The following is a 19,281-nucleotide window of genomic DNA, read 5'->3' on the forward strand; positions in this document are numbered from 1 at the left end:
GTCGTCGGTAGTCCCCAGTCGGATGCCAATCTCCATCTCGTTTTGGGATTATATGCAAAGGGGAAGCCCATGGACTGGACGAGGGGCGTATTATTCCTAGCTGCAGCATATGGTTAAATTCTGCCTTTGCTGCCTTAAGTTTATCAGCAGGGAGGCGGCAAGGGCGTGAGAAAACAGGAGCACCTGTGGTCTCAATGTGGTGTTTTGTGGCGTGCGTGGGTTTGCTCACCACAGAATTTAAGTTGGTTAACTTCGGGTAGGAGTCTAAGGCACTCTGATACGGGCTATCTCAAGCGGCAATGAAGAATACTGGGCTGATAGAGGGGGTGTTTGTTTTTACACCAGGGACAGAAAGTTCTGTATTTGCATCTATCAGCCGGCGTCTGCGCATATCCACTATCAGGTTGAAGTGGTGCAGGAAGTCCGTACCTAGTATGGGGTAGGGTAAATTTGCTATAGTGAAGACCCACGTAAAGTCTCTCCGTAATTCCAAGTCCAGAGAACGAGAAATTTGACCGTACGTGGGAATGGGAGAATGATTTACCGCTTGCAGTGTGATGGACGACACTGGAGGCTTCTCTGTGAGAAGTTTAAGTGGCCAAATACTACAAGCTGCCCCTGTATCTACCAAACAATGTGCTTAGGATCGAGAGTCCATAACGAAATAGGCACGGTTGTTGTGAATATCCCGTGGAGAGCCTGCCGTGCTCAGCTCCCCAGACCTTAGTTTCCCTGGTTCATGTATGAACAGGGGTTTTTACATTTCCGCGCTTCCATCCCAAAACGACTGTGATAAAAGCACAGTTTTGGCTTGTTTGAGTGGCGGCGGTGGCGACGGTAGTGGCCTGTATAGTCTGCAGGCGGTGCCTGCGCAACTGCGGCTTCAGCTTGCTAAATTTTTTTACCTCGTGAGTGAGTCTCTCAATGGCTTTTAAAATAGCCATGTCTACGATGTCGTTAGGTTGTGACATCATTGCGAAGGCTCGCGGTAACTATTTTATATACTCGTATATATAAAGAAAACGACAACAGACAAAAAAAATTAACTATCCAAAATATAGATATGACCACGTGGGGGAAAAAAGGGGAAATATTTAAACAGAGGCAAAAATAAAAAAAAATATTTAACAGGCTAAAAAGAGAGAGAAGAAAAAGTTTTACCAGAAAATAAACTAGAAAAATGGTTCAAAAGAGCAGTGGTAAAAACAAAATGGACAATATGTGTGTGTGGGTGTTTTTTTTTTTTGGGGGGGGGGGTGAGTATATATATATATAGAGAGAGAGAGCGATTTCTTTTTTTTTTATGTGTGTATAACCTATAACCTGGAGGTAAATGAATTCTTTAAACGGGTACTTACGTTTTGGCCGATACGTGATAGCAAGTTTTTTTTTTTTTTTTTTTTTTTTTTTCTTAGTAAAAGTTCTCTTTTTTGTTTCGTGGAATTAACTGTCCCTCGAATTACTTGTCTCCTGTTCGCATGTGTGTGCGTTCTAGTGTCGTTTTCCCCGGGAGGAGGGTGAAAGAAAAACTTTTAGTCACTTTGGTTTTCAAGTCATTTACGACGAACTGCTATCCGTGTCTCTCGCGTTTTTTTTTTTTCCTAGGAATCCACCACGCGAGCCAAAAGAGTCTGGTGCAGGAAATAATGTCTTCTTTTTTCATTTTTTTTTTTTTTTTATACGGTGACGAAGAAAAAAAAATGTTCCCGTGAGGAATTTTATATATATATATATATATATATATATATATATATATATATATATATATATATATATCCTTCTCAGAGGTGTGAAGTTTATCCGTAGTATTACTTTTCTTGAGGAAAGTATTTCAGGAATTTCTGCTCGCCGTCCCTTTCCTTGCTTAGACGTGGTAGAAGTCCAGCTCGCCATTCAGTAAACGTGTGTACACGTCGGGTCACCATTTTAGGGAGTGGAGTTAATGCTTTTCGGGCACTCCCTAATAAAATAAATATTTCAACACAAGCTACTGAATAAACGAACAAACGACTTCGTAAAACTTGCAAGGAAAAGGTTTATTGAAGTAAGGCAAGATGCCATTTAGATATAGCTAGGATAGAACTCGTCTGTCTTTGCCCGGTAGTTATTCCCAAGTGGGGACCGTCAATGCCGATGTAGGCAGAGAGAGAGAGAGAGAGAGAGAGGAAACAGGTCCGCTCTCTTTGACGTCTCGCTGGAAAAAAGGGGGTAAGGAAGATCCCTGTGCTATGCCTCTGATTGGTCAGTATGTGCCATATCGCACAGTCATGGGAGGCACTGACGCACAAGAAAAGGGTTCTATTTGTTTCTGCTACAATATATATATATATATATATATATATATATATATAATATATTCCTAACAACAGTCAAGCTATGCTGAAGAGGAGTAGGGCTCCGAAACATGCGTGTCCATAGATTACTGTTTTTAAAAAATAATAAATAAAATATACGCCCAAATAAAAAATGGGCGACTTACTAAAAAAAACACCGGATCTTCGAGGCGGAGCCGTTAACCTTAATATTGTTTTAAAAAATCAACAACAAAAACTATATATATATATATATATATATATATATATATATATATATATATATATATATATATATATATCCCTATCCCTCTACAAGTATGTTAAAGTAAGCACCAAAGGTGATGTTTATTTCCGAATCCTCTGGAAACATGTGTAAAAGTTTTGTTCTGAAATTGTTATTACATCATAGAATAGTATAATTTTGCATTTAATATCTTATTTATACACTAGCTGACCTATATCCCAGCATTGCACAGGAAAAGTGATTAACTCAAGAAATTCCATGCCTAATCTTGAACGATCCGGTACGAACATGTAAAGCTCATCTGAGCTTCAATCTATGGTCCCTCCTTGCCAAACCTTTACAAAACGCTCGTCTCGCTTAAACCACTATCAAGAATTTCCTCCACTCTCTACATGTTCTTAAATTTAAATGCAAATTCTTCTTCATGCCTGTGGAACTTTGTTCCACTAGCCTGCTTTCTAGCTGACTACAATAGTTCAAGTTCAATATAAACAAATTCTTGCTGAGCTGTTCCCTTAAATAATCAAATTATGCCCAATTTCCACTACTAACGATTGTCCCAGTGATCACCGTACACTTATTAACCCTTATCCTCGAGTGACTCCCTTGTTAAAATAAAAACCCATGGTGTAAAAAGCAGTTCTCTGGGACTTTGAGATATGCAAGAAGAAGAAAAAAAGCTATTCTTACCCATGTAATCGTTTTATAGTTTCATTTCTGTTGTGTTAGTGAAATGCTGAAACAATTAGCCCATGCTAATTCTACATAGAGTATATCCATGACTCCGACCCACTCCCCACATGGGTATGCCATTAAAATACATCCATTTAGGGGCTGTGGAGAATGTGGAGTGGCTCCTTAGTTACCATTGTTCCCAGATTGATTTTAGTCCAGAATGGTAATATCTGTTAGGGAATCTAGTAGTGATGGGACGATGCCAAAATTTTTCCCGATTCCGATTCCGTTCAAAATTTCCGATTCCGATCCGATTCCCGATTCCGATTCCGATTCTTGTAAAATTTATACATATTTAATTAGAGATTTTTTTTTGTTTGTTTTTTCGTAAATTTTCAAATTATTACATAAACCCCTGGTTAATGTCCGCGTATATTTTATCTCAAATGTTTGCCTTGTAATTGATTAAAAATTGTAACACAACAAAACATTTATTTTGATTTTAAAACAAAGCTATATTGTACCAGTTCGTATTCACTGTATAACATGCTACTTACATCAATAGTGGAAAATATTCGAAGATTGGTAGGCAAAATAAGAAAACGATGTAAGAACAATATATTTAACAACGCCACTTAGCAAAGCCACATCTCATTGTTACGAACGAATTTCTAAATAATAATATTACTATTATGAAAACCTTTTTTAACGTGAGATTGCGTGAGCTTTCTGTGCTTTCTCTCGCAGCTAAATCCCTATTCCAAAATGAAATATTACTTTTATAGATTACGTGTTAGACCATTTTTTTAATTGGCGGAAAGAAAATCGATCATTTAGAATTTAGAGTGTAAGATCAGTTTCGAATATAAATTTAACGTAAAATGATCATCATTTCTGGCCATCCTAATTCTTTATGGATATTAACTAAAGTGTTTCCCACTAAATTAAGTTCGGTTTGCAACGTTGTAAAACCATGTGTAATCGCTTAAAAAGTAGACACCCTATCCCCAATAAGCGCACATAATTTAAAATTGGTAACACACTACAGCTCATGTTACGTTATATTTATTTGTGAAACTGACCGTCTATTTTAAATTCCTAATCGTTTTATATTAGTGTTGTGTCGATTAATCGGAATCGGGAATCGGATAAATCGGTAATTTTGGGGGTATTGGAATCGGTATTGGAATCGGAAAAATTTGTGCCTAATTTTCGATTCCCAAATCGATTCTTTTAATATTTTTAAAAAGTTCATTTTCAATTGTTTGTACCGATTATAAATATTTCTTTCTTTTAAACTATTAGTAAAACTAAAGAAGATCTAAACTTATTTTATATGCGTAAAATAAACAAAACAAAAATTGAAACTTTGCGAAAATTCGCTCGTAACCTTTAGAAGAATGCAGTTTATTTTCAAAGTAGCGAAAGAATTGTCTAAAATTAAAGAAATATTTTGCCCAGAAAAATAATATCAAACATTATTGCTAATTAAATGAAAAGTAGAATATAAAAGTGTTGGGTTTTGTCGGTATGTTTGCTGCTCCCTCACTCGGCAATCGGTATTGACAAATATAACAAGCCGTGCATGCATGGTCCCCCTCTATGTGAGGAGGGGGGATCGAATAAAGTGATAAAAAAGTGATACATAACTGATAAAAAAACAATTTTGAGTGAAAAAAAATTTTTCAAGTTTTCAGAAAAATGACTAAGTTCAACTTTTGCTCCACACCCAATATTAGCCCTAAAACCTCCAGGGCTTGTGACTCTGATTTTTCCCAGGGTCAGTGATACTTCCATCAGGTGTATATCAGGTATGCCCATGGTTTTGCCAAGTTTCAGAAAAATCTAATGAATGGATGAAAAGTTATTCTGAAAAATATGTCAATTTTGTCTATTTAGAGTCATTTTGAGGTATTTTTTTTACCTCTTTTGCCCCCATGGGGGAGCTGATTACTTGTAAAAATGGACAAACGGCTATGTTTCAGGCCTTAAGACATGTAAATTTGAGTTCAGCACCATAAAAAACACTAAATAGAGATACATAATCACATTTTAGACAAATATGAAAAAAAGAGCCTAAAAAAGGGGTGGTTTTTAGCCCTAAAAGTTCCCGGAGTTTTGCCAGGGTCAGCGATACTGAATTTACATTTGCAACAATTGCCTTCACATTTTGGACAAGTTTAAGTAAAATCTAATGGACGGGAAAAAAGTTATGGGGCCAAAAGTGTCATTTTTGCCATTTTGGGCATTTTTGACCCCTTTTCAGCCCCTGGGGGAGCAACGAGAGTTTTCTTTAAAAAAAACTCGATGTTGTGCACATCTACGTATTGGAGGCTAAACTTGTGGCAAAATTTCAGAAAAAAGTAATGGACGGTTATCCGGGAATCATCCGGACGAACGGACGAACGAACGGGCGAACGCCACTGAAAACTATAGTCCCTCTCCGATAAATCGGGGGGACCAACAAGGAATGGGTAAAATTGTGAAAAGGCTTGGCCTTTGATTTAATTTGAAATATGCTTCCAGTGTGATTTTCTTTGATTCTGCCGGTATTGTTTATGTTTATACTTAAGGATTGCTACGACGGCGCCAATGCCGCCTGAAGCCAAGGCCTCCGTGATATATATATATATATATATATATATATATATATATATATATATATATATATATATATATATATATATATATATATCACGGAGGCCTCGCTGAAGCCCGCCAATCTCACTCAAAAGTTGAGTTGAAAGTATTATGGGGTAATTAACACCTTCGATGCCGTTGGTTTCGACAACAATACTTTTTCACACCCACTTGCCAAATTTCTTAAGGAGTTTAATATGAAAAGATTTCAAACGAATAGAGTTTTATTTTATTTTCCTGGAGACACATTGTCTGACACCGTCGCATTTTTCTCGGGGTTTCGGAAAAGTTAAAAATATACATGAATATCTCACAATCAATTTATCAAAGTCTGGATAAAATAGATAAAGAGAAAACATTTAGAAATTTTTCAGAATGAAAAATAAATTATATTTACATTTAAAAGTCCCCCCTCATTGAAATTCTACTTTTGGACGATATTTGTAAACCCACTAAAAACCAAATTATTTTTAGATCTAGGATGAAGCTCTAAACTGTCTTCACGTATTAAAAAAGGGTGCTTGTGCAGTTTACACTATGTTAAAAAACGAAAAATAAAAATATATATATATTCTACGTACTCGTTATGGAATGAAGTTCTCATAAAAAAAATCACGTAATTTCATCAAATAGTTTTTATTTTATGCCGGAAAAACTATTTGGGAAATTCGGAATCTTCCTAAAAAACTGCGATAATTAGTCAAGGGAGCGTTAAACAAAAACTATTTAATGAAATTACGTGATTTTGTTATGAGAACTTCATTCTATAACGAGTACGTAGATCTATAGAGTTTAGTTTTACTAATAGTTTAAAAGAAATAAATATTTATAATCGGTACAAGCAATTGAAAATTAACTTTTGAAAAATATTTAAAGAATCGATTTTGGAATCGGAAATTATACACAAATTTTTCCGATTCCGATGCCGATTCCGATTCCCCGAAAATTACCGATTTAACCGATTCCCGATTCCGATTCCGATTCATCGGCACAACACTAGAATCTAGTTCTACCAGATCAGACTGTCTAAAGCCCTTTGCAAAACTCAATCATGTTCTGCAAGCTCAAAAACAAAAACAATTTTCTTCTACAAACAATCAAACCAAATACTATGAATAAATCTTTGAAGATATAAAGAACTTTAAGCATAAAAGCTTTTTTCTAAAACTATTGCGTTCAACATTAAATTACCTAAAAAGGGTTGATATGCCATAAAACAAAATAACCAAAACAAGCTCCATGAATAAATATTTGAAGATATAAGAAGGTGATTCAAAAAAGCTTTTTCCAAAATAATTGGATTTGGCATTAAATAACCCAAAAATGATGATATGCCGTAAAACAAAAACAACCGACTAATTCCAACCTAAAAATTGTAAGGGTTTTTTTTTTCACTGCATAAGAAAAACAGAAAGTTCTCTTCTCCATTTCTAGGGTGGGGTAGAGCATAATGGTTCAACTCACAGATTTATTTTATTTTCTCCCAACGCAAAATTCTTCCAATGCTTTCCTTTTTTGGTTTACAAGCTTCGAAAAGTATTGAATTTTTTATGAAGTTTGTTTTAGAAAACAAATAGAGATTGATACATTACTAACAGAGTTATAAAAAAAATCAATTACTTTGTAGATTTTTACTGGGGTCGATACTGATCTGGCCACTTGTTGGCAAGAATAGTAACGAATTTGAATAGATTTGTGCTAATGAGCTTGTGTTTATGACATGTATGCGCTATTTTCTGAGGATATGAAATGCTCTTTAGGTGAAAATACACGTTGCTTGTGACAAGTTGTATTTATGACAATCGTAAGCTACTTCATATTTTGCTTGATTATTATTTTATGCGGATTTTCTGTATTTTTCCTGTTAAAGTCTTATAGTGGTGGTAGTTATGAATTTAAAGCTCTCCAATTACATGTTTGAACTGTTTATTCTTTTGTTTTGACAAAAGGTTATTTTTTAATTAAATAGACACAATCGTGTCTCATATCTCACCACCGAAAGAATTTTATCAATTCTCATACCATAGTTTGGCACAATGTGATACTATTTTAGAAAACAACTCATAAATGCTTCTCATTTGCTTAAAAAAATAATTTCATACGTATCAATATAAAGTTTTCTTTTTCCTTCAAAATTCTAAAAACAAAAATCGACCTATTAAACCCCACCCACCCTATTCCTTTAAATGTTTTAAATTATTTTTAAAGCAGATAAAAAAAAGCTAAATTGAAAAAGCAAAATCACTTCTCCCCCTCCCACTCAATAATTTCTATAATCCTGTGAGTATTGTATGGTTGTATGCTGAATAGTTTGGGCACTTCATCTTATCCCCCTCTAACTCCGATGGGTGTTATAGTAAAAATTTGGCAAAGATATTGATTAAGTGATGGACATGTTTATTCTTAAAAGTGATGTGACATACTGATCACATACGTGTTAAAATTGAGCGGCATTTAATACCGATCACAACATTAAAATATGGTATTATGATGTTAATCAAAAAAGAAAAGTAGGGCTTAAAATTTAATAAACGATTGTTTGGATTGTTTTTATAAATTAATATGAGCTACAACATTGAAATATACTATAAAGATTATGATTAAAACAATCAAATACAGTGCTGCCAAAAACTCGCTACTTCAAATCTCGATGCTCCACTGTCAAAATTCAGTACTAGAACACGATGCACTGCTGACAACAATTGCTATTCTGACATCTAAATCCAAAAACGAACCAGTCTCGGAAAAATCAGGCTTTTTATATCCACCGGGAAGCATCTCATGAGTATTTTAGGTGACAACATCGCAAGCATATAAAAAGAAATAGCGGCCATTTATTTTTTGTCTGCACGGAAAACTACAGACAGCACACAAACAGGTTTGTACTAATTTTTTTAAAGTAATTACAGAAGAGCAACTTATTTTGCTTTTGGTAGCATTTTATACCACAAAGATATTAATTAGAAAAAAAAAAGGTGTTAAAACTTCAGCAATTTTTTGGTTTGTCTTACTACTATTAAAAGTTATTCACGGATTATATTTTTGTTTTTTTTTTACTCAATAATAATTACAAAAAAAAAAACCCAGATGTTATAACGTTGATGAAGCAAAGAAAGTTACTTGCGATGACTTGGGGCACCAGAATAAGACACCATTGTGATTAATATGTGAACTATTCGTTAATGTTCTGAAAATTGAATAAATGTCTTTTGAATAGTTAGACAGAACTGATGAAATGCAATCAATATGATAATCTGCTATTCCTCATATACAATCTAGACACTCGGTAAAATATAACTGAATTAGAGGGGGCGTTATATGTATGTAGGCAATTGTCAGAGTTTAAAAATTAAATAATAGGTGTTTTTGCTCGTATATTCCAGTGAATGTGAGTGAGGTGGACGTATATAACTGTAGGAGAGTAAAAGTGTCTGCCATTTTCTTTCTAGAAGACATATTTGGAAGAAGCAGCTAGATCGGAATTAATGTAATTATGTTTATAAGGTTACGGAATCTTAAAATATTTGCAAACATGCATTTGTAAGTACTACTTTAAGTCGTTAAGCACACAGATTAGCATATGGAACGATTGGTTTGCAGCCTATAATATATATAGTAGCCAAAATGACATGAGAAAAATTAACTTCATTTTATTATGTAGAGATAAATACATGCAAGATTGACTTATATACTACAGTAACTCTAGGGGATATGATGTTACCGCATCGTTTTAAAAAAGTCTTTGATTTTATCTCCATAAAAAGTTCTTAGTACTCAACAAAAGTATATGTAATAACATTTTCTCATATAGCAAAAAATTATTTTTACTCTTAACTTTCTCTTTGTTCATAACGCCAAATTTGAATATTTTTTATTATTCCATGCTCTTTTGTTTTCTTTAGTGGGCATGTTGGTTTTTCTGTCTTTTTTGTTTTAAACGGTTTCTGCTTGTATTTGTATTTATAGGATGAGTAGAGTATTTGCACTATTTATTTTTTAAATGTTTTACAAGAAACTATTCCTTCTACGCGTCTATTTGACCGTTTTACATCTCTTTTCAGTCTTCTGGGACCTAGTGATTCTCCACCCTGCCAAAAGGTTTTTTTCTTTCTTTTTTTCTTTTTTGCCTGGCATTTCTTCAAGTTTTCTGTTAGAAGAATAAATAGCAAACAAGTCTGTTATTATCTGGGGAGTCACTCTTGCTTTATTCTTTCTTATTTTTATTCTTTGAAAGTATTTTTTTTCGTGTATTTCGTTTTATTACTTTCAAAGACTCAAGATTATAATTTGTTGTTAATTAGTCTAATCCTGGTTGCCTCTATGAGTGCATTATATCCTCCTTCTTATCGCCATCTTAGTGCTTTCATTAAATATATCTTAGCAATTACTGAATTGTTCACACTCGTTGCAAGAAATGTGTGTACTGTTGTAGGAATTCTGTCTATAGTTTTATGTGGAGGATTATTTGATCTTACTATTACGCTCTGAGTGATCGAATACTAAAGAAACTGTTTAATGCAGCTTAAGAGTATATAGTTTTGCCTAAATAATTAACATCCTATCTCAGTTAAAGAGAATAATGTTCTAAATTTACAGATTGGAAGGATGTGTTTGTTTTACTACATTAATTTAAAACATACATGCAATTGTTTATATACATTTTTAGCCTTTAAACGTTAACTTTGGTCCACCGGTTCCTAAAGATTCTCTAGTAGCAAACACAGAAGCAATATCATGAAGAATTGCTGGTATAGGTTAACATGATATATTTCGTCTCCACTTACAGTAATACCCAACGTGCATTTTCAAATAATATGCATACATTTCATACTTATTTTTTCAAATATATGTCAAATTAAAAAAAAAAAAAAACTGTCCTGCATTGTGATTTATTTTTAAAAATTCCTTAATTCTAATCCAGTTCTGAATGTCTTCTGAGAATATATGGTATAATGATATCAGCTATAATGAGTTCAGTTTCTATTTATTGTGTTCAGTTACGCACTAATATCGTTAGGATAGGCATAAACGCACATTTCTTCAAGCATAGCAACTAGTGTTCAATAAATTATATACACAATCGTTCACAATATCATGTTTTAGTATCAAATAAACATGAAAAGGTGTTTACCCCATAGAACAGTAAAATCCAACCAAACGACTTGCAAAATTATTTGTCTATTTTCTTATGCAAAGAGAAATTCTTAAAATGGTCATAGTTTTGTTCAGTAGTTATCTGACGTTGCCAACAGACAGGTAAAACAGACAACTGCTCAGTGGCAAACACAAATTATGTACTATTTATTTTTATACTTTCAAGAGTTTCATTTACCCATTTTGAATTATGTTATCATTTTGGTTGCTGGATGTTTGAACTGTTAATTGTTTTGTTTTGACAAAAGGTTATTTTTTAATTGAATAGACACAATCGTGTCTCATATCTCACCACCTAAAAAGAATTATCAATTTTCACGCCATATTTTGACACATTTGAAAATACCTCTGAGATTCTTACGGTGTTTCTTTTTGTTTGTTTGTTTTTTTTCTTCTCATTTTCATTAATAACCTTCCAGCAATTTGGGATTAAACCCTTTCTATAATCCATTCAGGTAGTTTAGCCTTATTCCAATGAATTCAATAAGCGGTAGCCTTCTAGAAAGTTCGAACTGAAACTAACTACAACAAAGGATTCCCAAAGAAAGCTTAAAAGGGCAATGCCTAAAATGTTGTAAACATAACCGCAACAAAGATAAATAGTTCAGAGCATGTAAATAAGAGCACCATCTAATCGCATATGCGCTCAGGAGTTTCAGATCTTGGACTTCCATTTTCGTTCCATTTACTCCCCCCCCACACACACACAAACACCTAAACAAATAACAATGTTTGATCAAATACTTATAAATGTAGTATAGACTTTATTCTAAGGCGTTATACAGGTAACTTATCTACACAGCTCATCTCTTTAATCTATCTACCTATAAGAAACGAAAAAGTTTTCGTACACGTGCAGATATTGATCCAGACGTAATTCAGCGTTTGCTTGGCTTTCCCCGGAACATGACGTCAACAGCTCAAGTTCTGCTGCTGTCTAACGTAACAGAGCTGAGCCAATTACAATGCCGCGCTGAAATTTTCAACGTAGCATAAGCACCCTCAACCTTCCCATGTTAAGAACGGCTTTCGGGGTAGAGGAGGGTTATTCAGAAAGCTGTTCTTAACATGCGGAAGTTGGGGGTGTTTATACTACGCTGAGACAGGTCGTAAAAAATGCCTTTCAAAAAAAAAAAAAAGAAAAATTTGTTTCAAAATTATTTGAGACAAAAAAGGCACCTTTTCTTCACACAATAAAAATTACGGTAGTTTTTTTTTCTGTTGATGTTACTATATTTAAAATTTTACTTTTTTCTTTTATGTGGCGTTGTTATTATTTCATCGTTAACGCTCGGCACTATCCCGCTGGTGACGTCATGTTCCGGAGAAAGTTGAGCGAACGCTGAGTTACGTCTGGATTAATAGCTGCATGAGTACCAAAATTTTAAATATTTAAGATTAGAATAAAGATTACAAGTAAACCCTAAAAGAAGACAGCAGTGGTGTCGTGCTTATTATCACAGACTGTGGCATGCAGGACTACAGTTTCGTCTGTGTTGTAATTGACTTGGAAAAGTATACATCTATCTCTCCTTGCATATACTTATCAGTGAAATAGTAGGGTATACTTTCCAAGCTTAGAAAGGAAAACTACATAATACCAGTCTTCCGTTATTTATGATCATTTTGGATTTTTCTGTGCCATTGGACTTAAGCAATGCTGGACCAGGAGAAGTGCCGGTGATAATTGCGCAACATTTGCTTCACTATAAACTCAATTCACAGGCACATTTTAAAGGGTAATCGCTGTCTCTCAGAACAACAAAATCCTTTCTTTTCTTGTATTTATTTAATTGCGTTGGTCCGTCGGTCCGTCCTCCTTAACTTTATTATTGAGTTTGAAATTGAGTTGATTAATTGAGTTGTTGGTTACAAAAATAAGGCGCGAACTCAACACTTTGTCGTTTTAATGAATGAAATTATTATTTTCCGTTAATTGTTATTACTAAATAACAGGATTAATTCAATTTTTTAAATCAGATTTTTCATCTAATTTTCTAGATAGACGCATGCATATTAGTTATGGCTTTGTTGTTATGTTCGTCTTTTTCCTCGTTTGTCGTTTTCAGTCTCCTACTTAAAAATTGTTTTTTTTTTAATTTTCTCGATCTATGATTACAATGAGTTTTTAATCTTAATTCTCTATCTCAAGTTTTATTTAACCATTAAGTTAAAAGTAGAGAATAGTTAACGCTTATGATCTAACAAAATAAAAACAGCAGTTCATAATTTATATCAAACATATTAGATTAAAATTCTCTATCAAACCCGACGTGTTTGAACATCTGGAAACAAACTGTAATTCTTTTTAAACATTAAAATACAGATTAGTTAACACCGAATAACCTGTAAACAAAAACAAATGGCAAAACTTTTGCCATATAGAAACAATTTATATGGCATCGTAAATAGTAAAAAAAAATATTGTAAATCGTTTGCACACGTTAAAACTTGCTTGGTTTCGGTTGAGAATTTTATTCTAACTAGTTTTATATAAATTATGCATGTTTCTTGTAACGAGTCCTTGAATATTAGTTATTCTGTATACTTATCATTTGACTGTGTTATCTATATTCAATGGAGTTTTAAATCATGGCTCGTTCTTTCTTTCAAAAGCTTTTTTCTTCAATTCAATAAGCCACGCAAAAAAAGAGTACAAAAATTCTTATTCATTTTCTATACGCCAAGAATTTTTAAATCCCGAGATTCTTTTATTTCCTTTCCTACAATCCAGTTTATAGCAACCACATACGCGAACTCATAACATTTAAGCCTCCATCTTGTCATACATCTGACAGGCCGTGCCCTTCCTTTCATTGAGATCATCACGAAAGACTTTGGAAACAGGATTGACATCTTGGTCTTTGCAAGTGAACAAGCTTAACTGAACTAGCTTGGCCTTTGCCGTGTGTAAGGGATTTAGGCTTTGAAACAAAAAGCGTGCAGCATAGGAGGGGGGAGGCGAAGAGAAGCAGGTTGAGCTGATCCCCTTTTAAAAGGCAGATTTATGCCCTGATCAAATAACAAGATGCCATATCTGACAATATAATGAGTTGTATTGAGTTAAAGCCCTGCTTAGTTCTGCTAAGTGACAGGTAGGGTTTGATCCTGCAACCTTTCGTATCTAAATGAACACTTACCATTTTAGGATCGATTTACTATTCCAGATATAAAATGCATTCTAGTATTATAATACACGCGTTTCCGTGCAAATTATGTCACATTTTAGAAATATGAGAATTTTATGGGGTTTTGTTTGACACCATATCAAACCTTTTTTTAGGTTATTTAAAGCTGAGTTTTTACTTTTGTAAAAGTTCTTAATATCTTCCACTATTCATTAATGGAGTTTTCTTTGGTTATTCGTTATTCAAATGCATGCATTTACCACAGGATTCATCTGGTACTACCAGATCAGGCTGTCTGAGGATACTGACTTCCTGGCCTAAAATGCACCAAACAATAATGCTATTGCTATTTTTTTTCTTTTCTCCTTGCTCTGATAAATCAAAAATAAGAACAACAATTTTCCTTTACAAAACCACTAAGCCAAACACCATAAATATTTGGAGATAAAAGATCTTGAAGCATAAGAACTTTTACCAAAATTACTAGATTCGGCATTAAAATAACCTGTAAATGGTTGGTATGCCACAAAACAAAATAACAAACTAAGCTCAAGGCAGGTTCTATAGTAACACAGAAATAAGATCGCTTTGAGTCAGAGTAAAGCTAAGAATAACAACAATCATGGTCTCATTACAGACTTCCTAAATTGGAATCACATCATTAGATGTTAGAAAGTATAGAAATACAATACAGGAAATAATTTCAGAAGGAGAGATATAACAAAAACACTAAAAATATAAATAAATATATAATTGATCAATTATATTTTTATACGTTAGTGATTTAAGTACATAAAAAGAAAGAATGACGTGGCTCAGTTAAAAAAATACGCTAAAATATTATATTTTCATTTATGCATATTTCATAATCATTATTATCAAGCCAATACTCTATATTGTATCCGATATATAATAGTGATTTCCAAAGTTTTAAAAAGAAAAATATGACTTGGGTGCCATCAGCTAGACTCGAAACCAAAACATGTAGCTCTCCAGCGAGTTAAGTCTATATGCATATCAAAACTTCAAAAATTAACGTAGTTAAATGTATATTTGCGCATGCATAGAAGTAACACGTTTAGTTGACTTACGCCTGCCAAGTTTCAATTTTGACGACTAAAAACCAAATCGAATTTGTTCCATAGGTCCAAATCTCCTATATATCAAATTTCAAATCTGTAAACCAAACATTTACAGAGAAGTTTAGTATGACAAGGTCATACATTATATATATATAAAAAAATATATCTATATATATATATATATATATATATATATATATATATAAAACAATGTCTAAATAGTGGATTGTCCACAAATCTCTCTCTCTCATATATATATATATATATATATATATATATATATATACACACACACATATATATCTGTGCCTAAACCCAAACGTAGATTCCATGAGCAGAGCTTCTTTCTCAGAAGTGCACGATTGTGAAACTCTTTTCCGTTCGCTTGTTTCCCACCTGACTACAACTTGGATGTCTTCAAATCCAACATAAACAAATTCCTGACAAACCGCCCCCTTAAGTAAGACACTCTATCAAATCTCCAATACTAATGATTACTACAGTACTATCTCATTGATTACTGTACACGCAATAACCCTTATCCCTGAGTGGCCTCCGGGCCTTGATAAGTAGTGACCCCCATGTAGAAAAAAAAATAGAGAGAGATTTGTGAGAGAGAGATTTGTGGACAATCCACATCTATTTAGACATTGTTTTTTTTGTCTCTTAATTACTTATAAGTTTCAAAGCTACTTGATAAAATTGCATTACATTTTGCATGCAGCATCTTGAAATCTTGAGTGTGTCATACAGGTTAAGGATTTTAATACTATTACAATTATAGGCTCCAAAACTATTAGTCTGAATTGCAATAAAATTGACACAAAGAATTTTTGATATGCCACGTGTATCATAACGAATTAAAATTAATAAATCAAAACCAAAACAATGTGTCGATTTATGCAGGGTAAGAGCCACTCAAAAGGTAAGGGTTTATGAGGCAGGTTAATTGCCGGTAGAATGACTAAAATTATGAGCGGATTGAAAAAATTAATGGTATTCATAAGATAAAATTTGACGGTATATGAAGAGGGTTTATGAAAAGTGTTTGATATTTTGGTATTTGATAACTGAAAATGGGTTGCTATTTCATGACATTAAAATGTTTTAATGGTAAAATACAAGAAATCTATTGATTTTTTTAATGGTATAGACTCAGAAAACTGTAAAGTCTCTCTTTTTGCATAATTTGGATTCTTGGAACTGCTGTTTTGATTCGGAGTGTTATTTTCACAATGTTTCGGTCGATGTAATCTCTGACCTTCTTCAGGTGTATCTTGTCAAACTCCGGAACTTGCACGAAATTTCAAGTAGAACACATTCTTTACTCCATTAGGATACCATGTTCTCGTTCTGTCAGCTATGACTGAATAGAAGTCCTGTTTGTTTTGAGTGTTTATTTTGAGTGTTTGTTTTGAGTGTTGCTCGCAACTCAAGGAGGCCAGAGTTGTTATGGAAATAAAATTATTTCTTAATTTATTTATTGTAGACTATTATCCTCATCTTTCTTAGTTGTTGTTTCACAACATTTCGTCCAACTATTCCTCTGGCCTTTGTCAGGTGGTAACCGCGACGGGATAGAAACTCCGAATCTCCTAACTGCATTCTCAGCAATTACTGCCATCCATAGTTGTTGTCGTCACACCATGTTTTGGCCAAGTAAGCCTCTGGCCGGCTTTGGGTAGGATTGAAACCACTATCTTCAGACAATTCTCACCTGGACCATAGAGATTCAACGTCACTATCCACTGCGCCATGGCCCCCGAAGTTAGGAGATTTGGAGTTCCTATCCTGTCGTGGTTATCACCTGATGAAGGCCAGAGAAATAGTTGGGCGAAACGTTGTGAAACAACAACTAAGAAAGATGAGGATAATAGTTCGCAATAAATAAATTAAGAAATAATTCGTTAATGTTTTTAGAGAGAGACAAAGAGAAAGAGAGAGAGAGTAGATGGTCTTCGTCAGGTGGTAACCGCGATGGGATAGAAACTCTTAATTTCCCAACAGCAATTACTGCCATCCATAGTTGTTGTCGTCTCACCCCGTTTTGGACCAAGTAAGCTTCTAACCGGATTGATTTAAACCACTATCTTCAGACAATTCTTACCTGGAACCATAGAGATTCAACGTCTCTCTTCACTGCGCCAATAGTTTGCAATAAAATAAATTCATAAATAATACTCATCTCAATAATGGATTCCAATTAAATAATATATGTCTTTCTTTCTCTTTAGATGTTTGTGTCTCTATGTGAGACTGTCATTGGTTTGTCACACTAAAGTGAAAAATAGTAATTTTCGTCAGTCTGCTATGCTTGCATTTGAAATAACATATTTGACGGTTTCTCACTCTAAAGTTAGCAATAGCATTTTCACTGCTAAACATGCAGAGTGAATATAGACAACGTCTGAAGACTATCGTTTTCTGTTTATTTTTGTACACCTGCAAAGAGACACGGCGTCTACAATGATGCCATTTCTGTATGAAAAACGTCTCCAGTGATACTAATTAGAGAGGCAAAGATTTCTAATTTAATTTTACACTTTACAGCAAATGAAAACGACATTATGAATGAAATTATGGTTTTGTTGTTTCTTGTATATGACTTAGCAAATATTTAGCAATGGTTTGTTATTGTCTTTTTTTTTTTTACTGTTTTTTTTTTCGCTCATAACAAGACACAGAACCACGTAGTTATGAGGGGCTACTATTTGTAACCAGATTTGCAGGGATACTATTTAGAGAGTTGGTCAGCAAGATGTCTGTTCATATTACACTTGAATTTCTACATGTCAGTAAAGTCAAAGAAAATATTTGATTTTTCGTGTGCTATTGAAATATCTCGGGGGTTATTATTAAATTTAAATCTATTTCCCTTATTTAGGTTATATTTAGTTTAGATTCTATATGTTAAGTTAACGACCTACTACTTTATTGCACCATCATAAAATCCTCGTGTTAAATTTAAAATTCTCTTACTACACTTACATTTCACTCACAACATATTCCTTGTTTTTTTATACATGTTATTTTAATCAGATCTTAGGTGTGATAATAGGAATTTATTTCTATGTAGACAGCTTTGTATAACATCAAACTTTTTGTTCAAAATTTCTTCTTTAGAATTCACTACGTGCTATGATGAAAGTAAGCATAGATTACATCTTTTTGATTTACTAGGTTTATATTTTCTGACTTTATCTACTATTGACCATTTTATTTCAAATTCTATTTTATTCTTACATAGTTCTCTTATTCCAATTTAGTTCCTTCTCTGGTCCCATGTTAAGGTTTCTGTAGCTATCCTTCAAATTACATGCAGTTCCCTCTAGATATATCTTTTTACTATTATCCATCTTAACTACATATTTGCATATAATTTCAGAAATTAAGCAATTGCTTTCAATAGGCGGTCGTTGGGTATTCTACAGTTACATTTTTTCTCAATATTTAATTCATCTAGTTCAGTCTTACTATTTTTCACTATTTTGTTAATTTTACCATTAGTAGAACTTATAGTTTTATTTAAATTTGCAGCAGTTGAGAATGAAAGTTTCATGGTGTTCTTGTTAATTATTTATCATCTATTATCAGGGGGGAAGTTTTTATCAATTATTTTGTAAAAATTTTTAAGGATATTTTTTTGTGTGTGTGAGGACACTTCTCAGTCTATATATTCAACGAACTTTTGATGTACAGAATCAAACTTTGGTATATAGGGTATTCAGACATGTGAAAAACTTTTTAATCAGTTTATATCCGGATAAAAAGGGTTGCTAAGGGATCAAAATGGAAACATTGGTACTTAGGAGTCATCGGATTTTTATCTGTTTGTCAACTGTTTCACTAGGTTTGAAAACACTTTTTAAAAGATCGTATCAAGCTGGTCTAATGGCTATCGTACTTGACTCAGTCTTTAGGTTTTGGTTTCGATCTCAGCTCAAGTATTTTTTTTTTTACTTACAAAAAATGAACTGTTTAGGAAAAAAATAATACTCGCATTTATAGGTCTCAGTTTCTTTCCGTTTTTTTTTTTACTTCAT

General features: G+C 33.4%; 1 protein-coding gene across 9 annotated transcripts in view; it reads left to right on the forward strand.

Annotated features, from left to right (window-relative positions):
• Positions 1-19,281, forward strand: part of LOC145245888 (uncharacterized protein C20orf96-like) — a 2,261,276-nt gene that overhangs the window by 2,149,568 nt on the left and 92,427 nt on the right. The window contains exon 12 of one of the 9 annotated variants that reach the window (XM_080107729.1): positions 9,936-9,972. The exons of the other annotated variants lie outside the window; for them this stretch is intronic. Within the exon in view, the coding sequence (XP_079963855.1) occupies positions 9,936-9,972 (37 nt within the window). The remainder of the gene's footprint in view (positions 1-9,935; positions 9,973-19,281) is intronic. 9 annotated transcript variants of the gene reach the window in all.

This window comes from Euprymna scolopes, chromosome 1, assembly GCF_053919585.1.
Source record: "Euprymna scolopes isolate OS-2025 chromosome 1, ASM5391958v1, whole genome shotgun sequence".
NCBI classification, from domain to species: Eukaryota; Metazoa; Mollusca; class Cephalopoda; order Sepiida; family Sepiolidae; genus Euprymna; species Euprymna scolopes.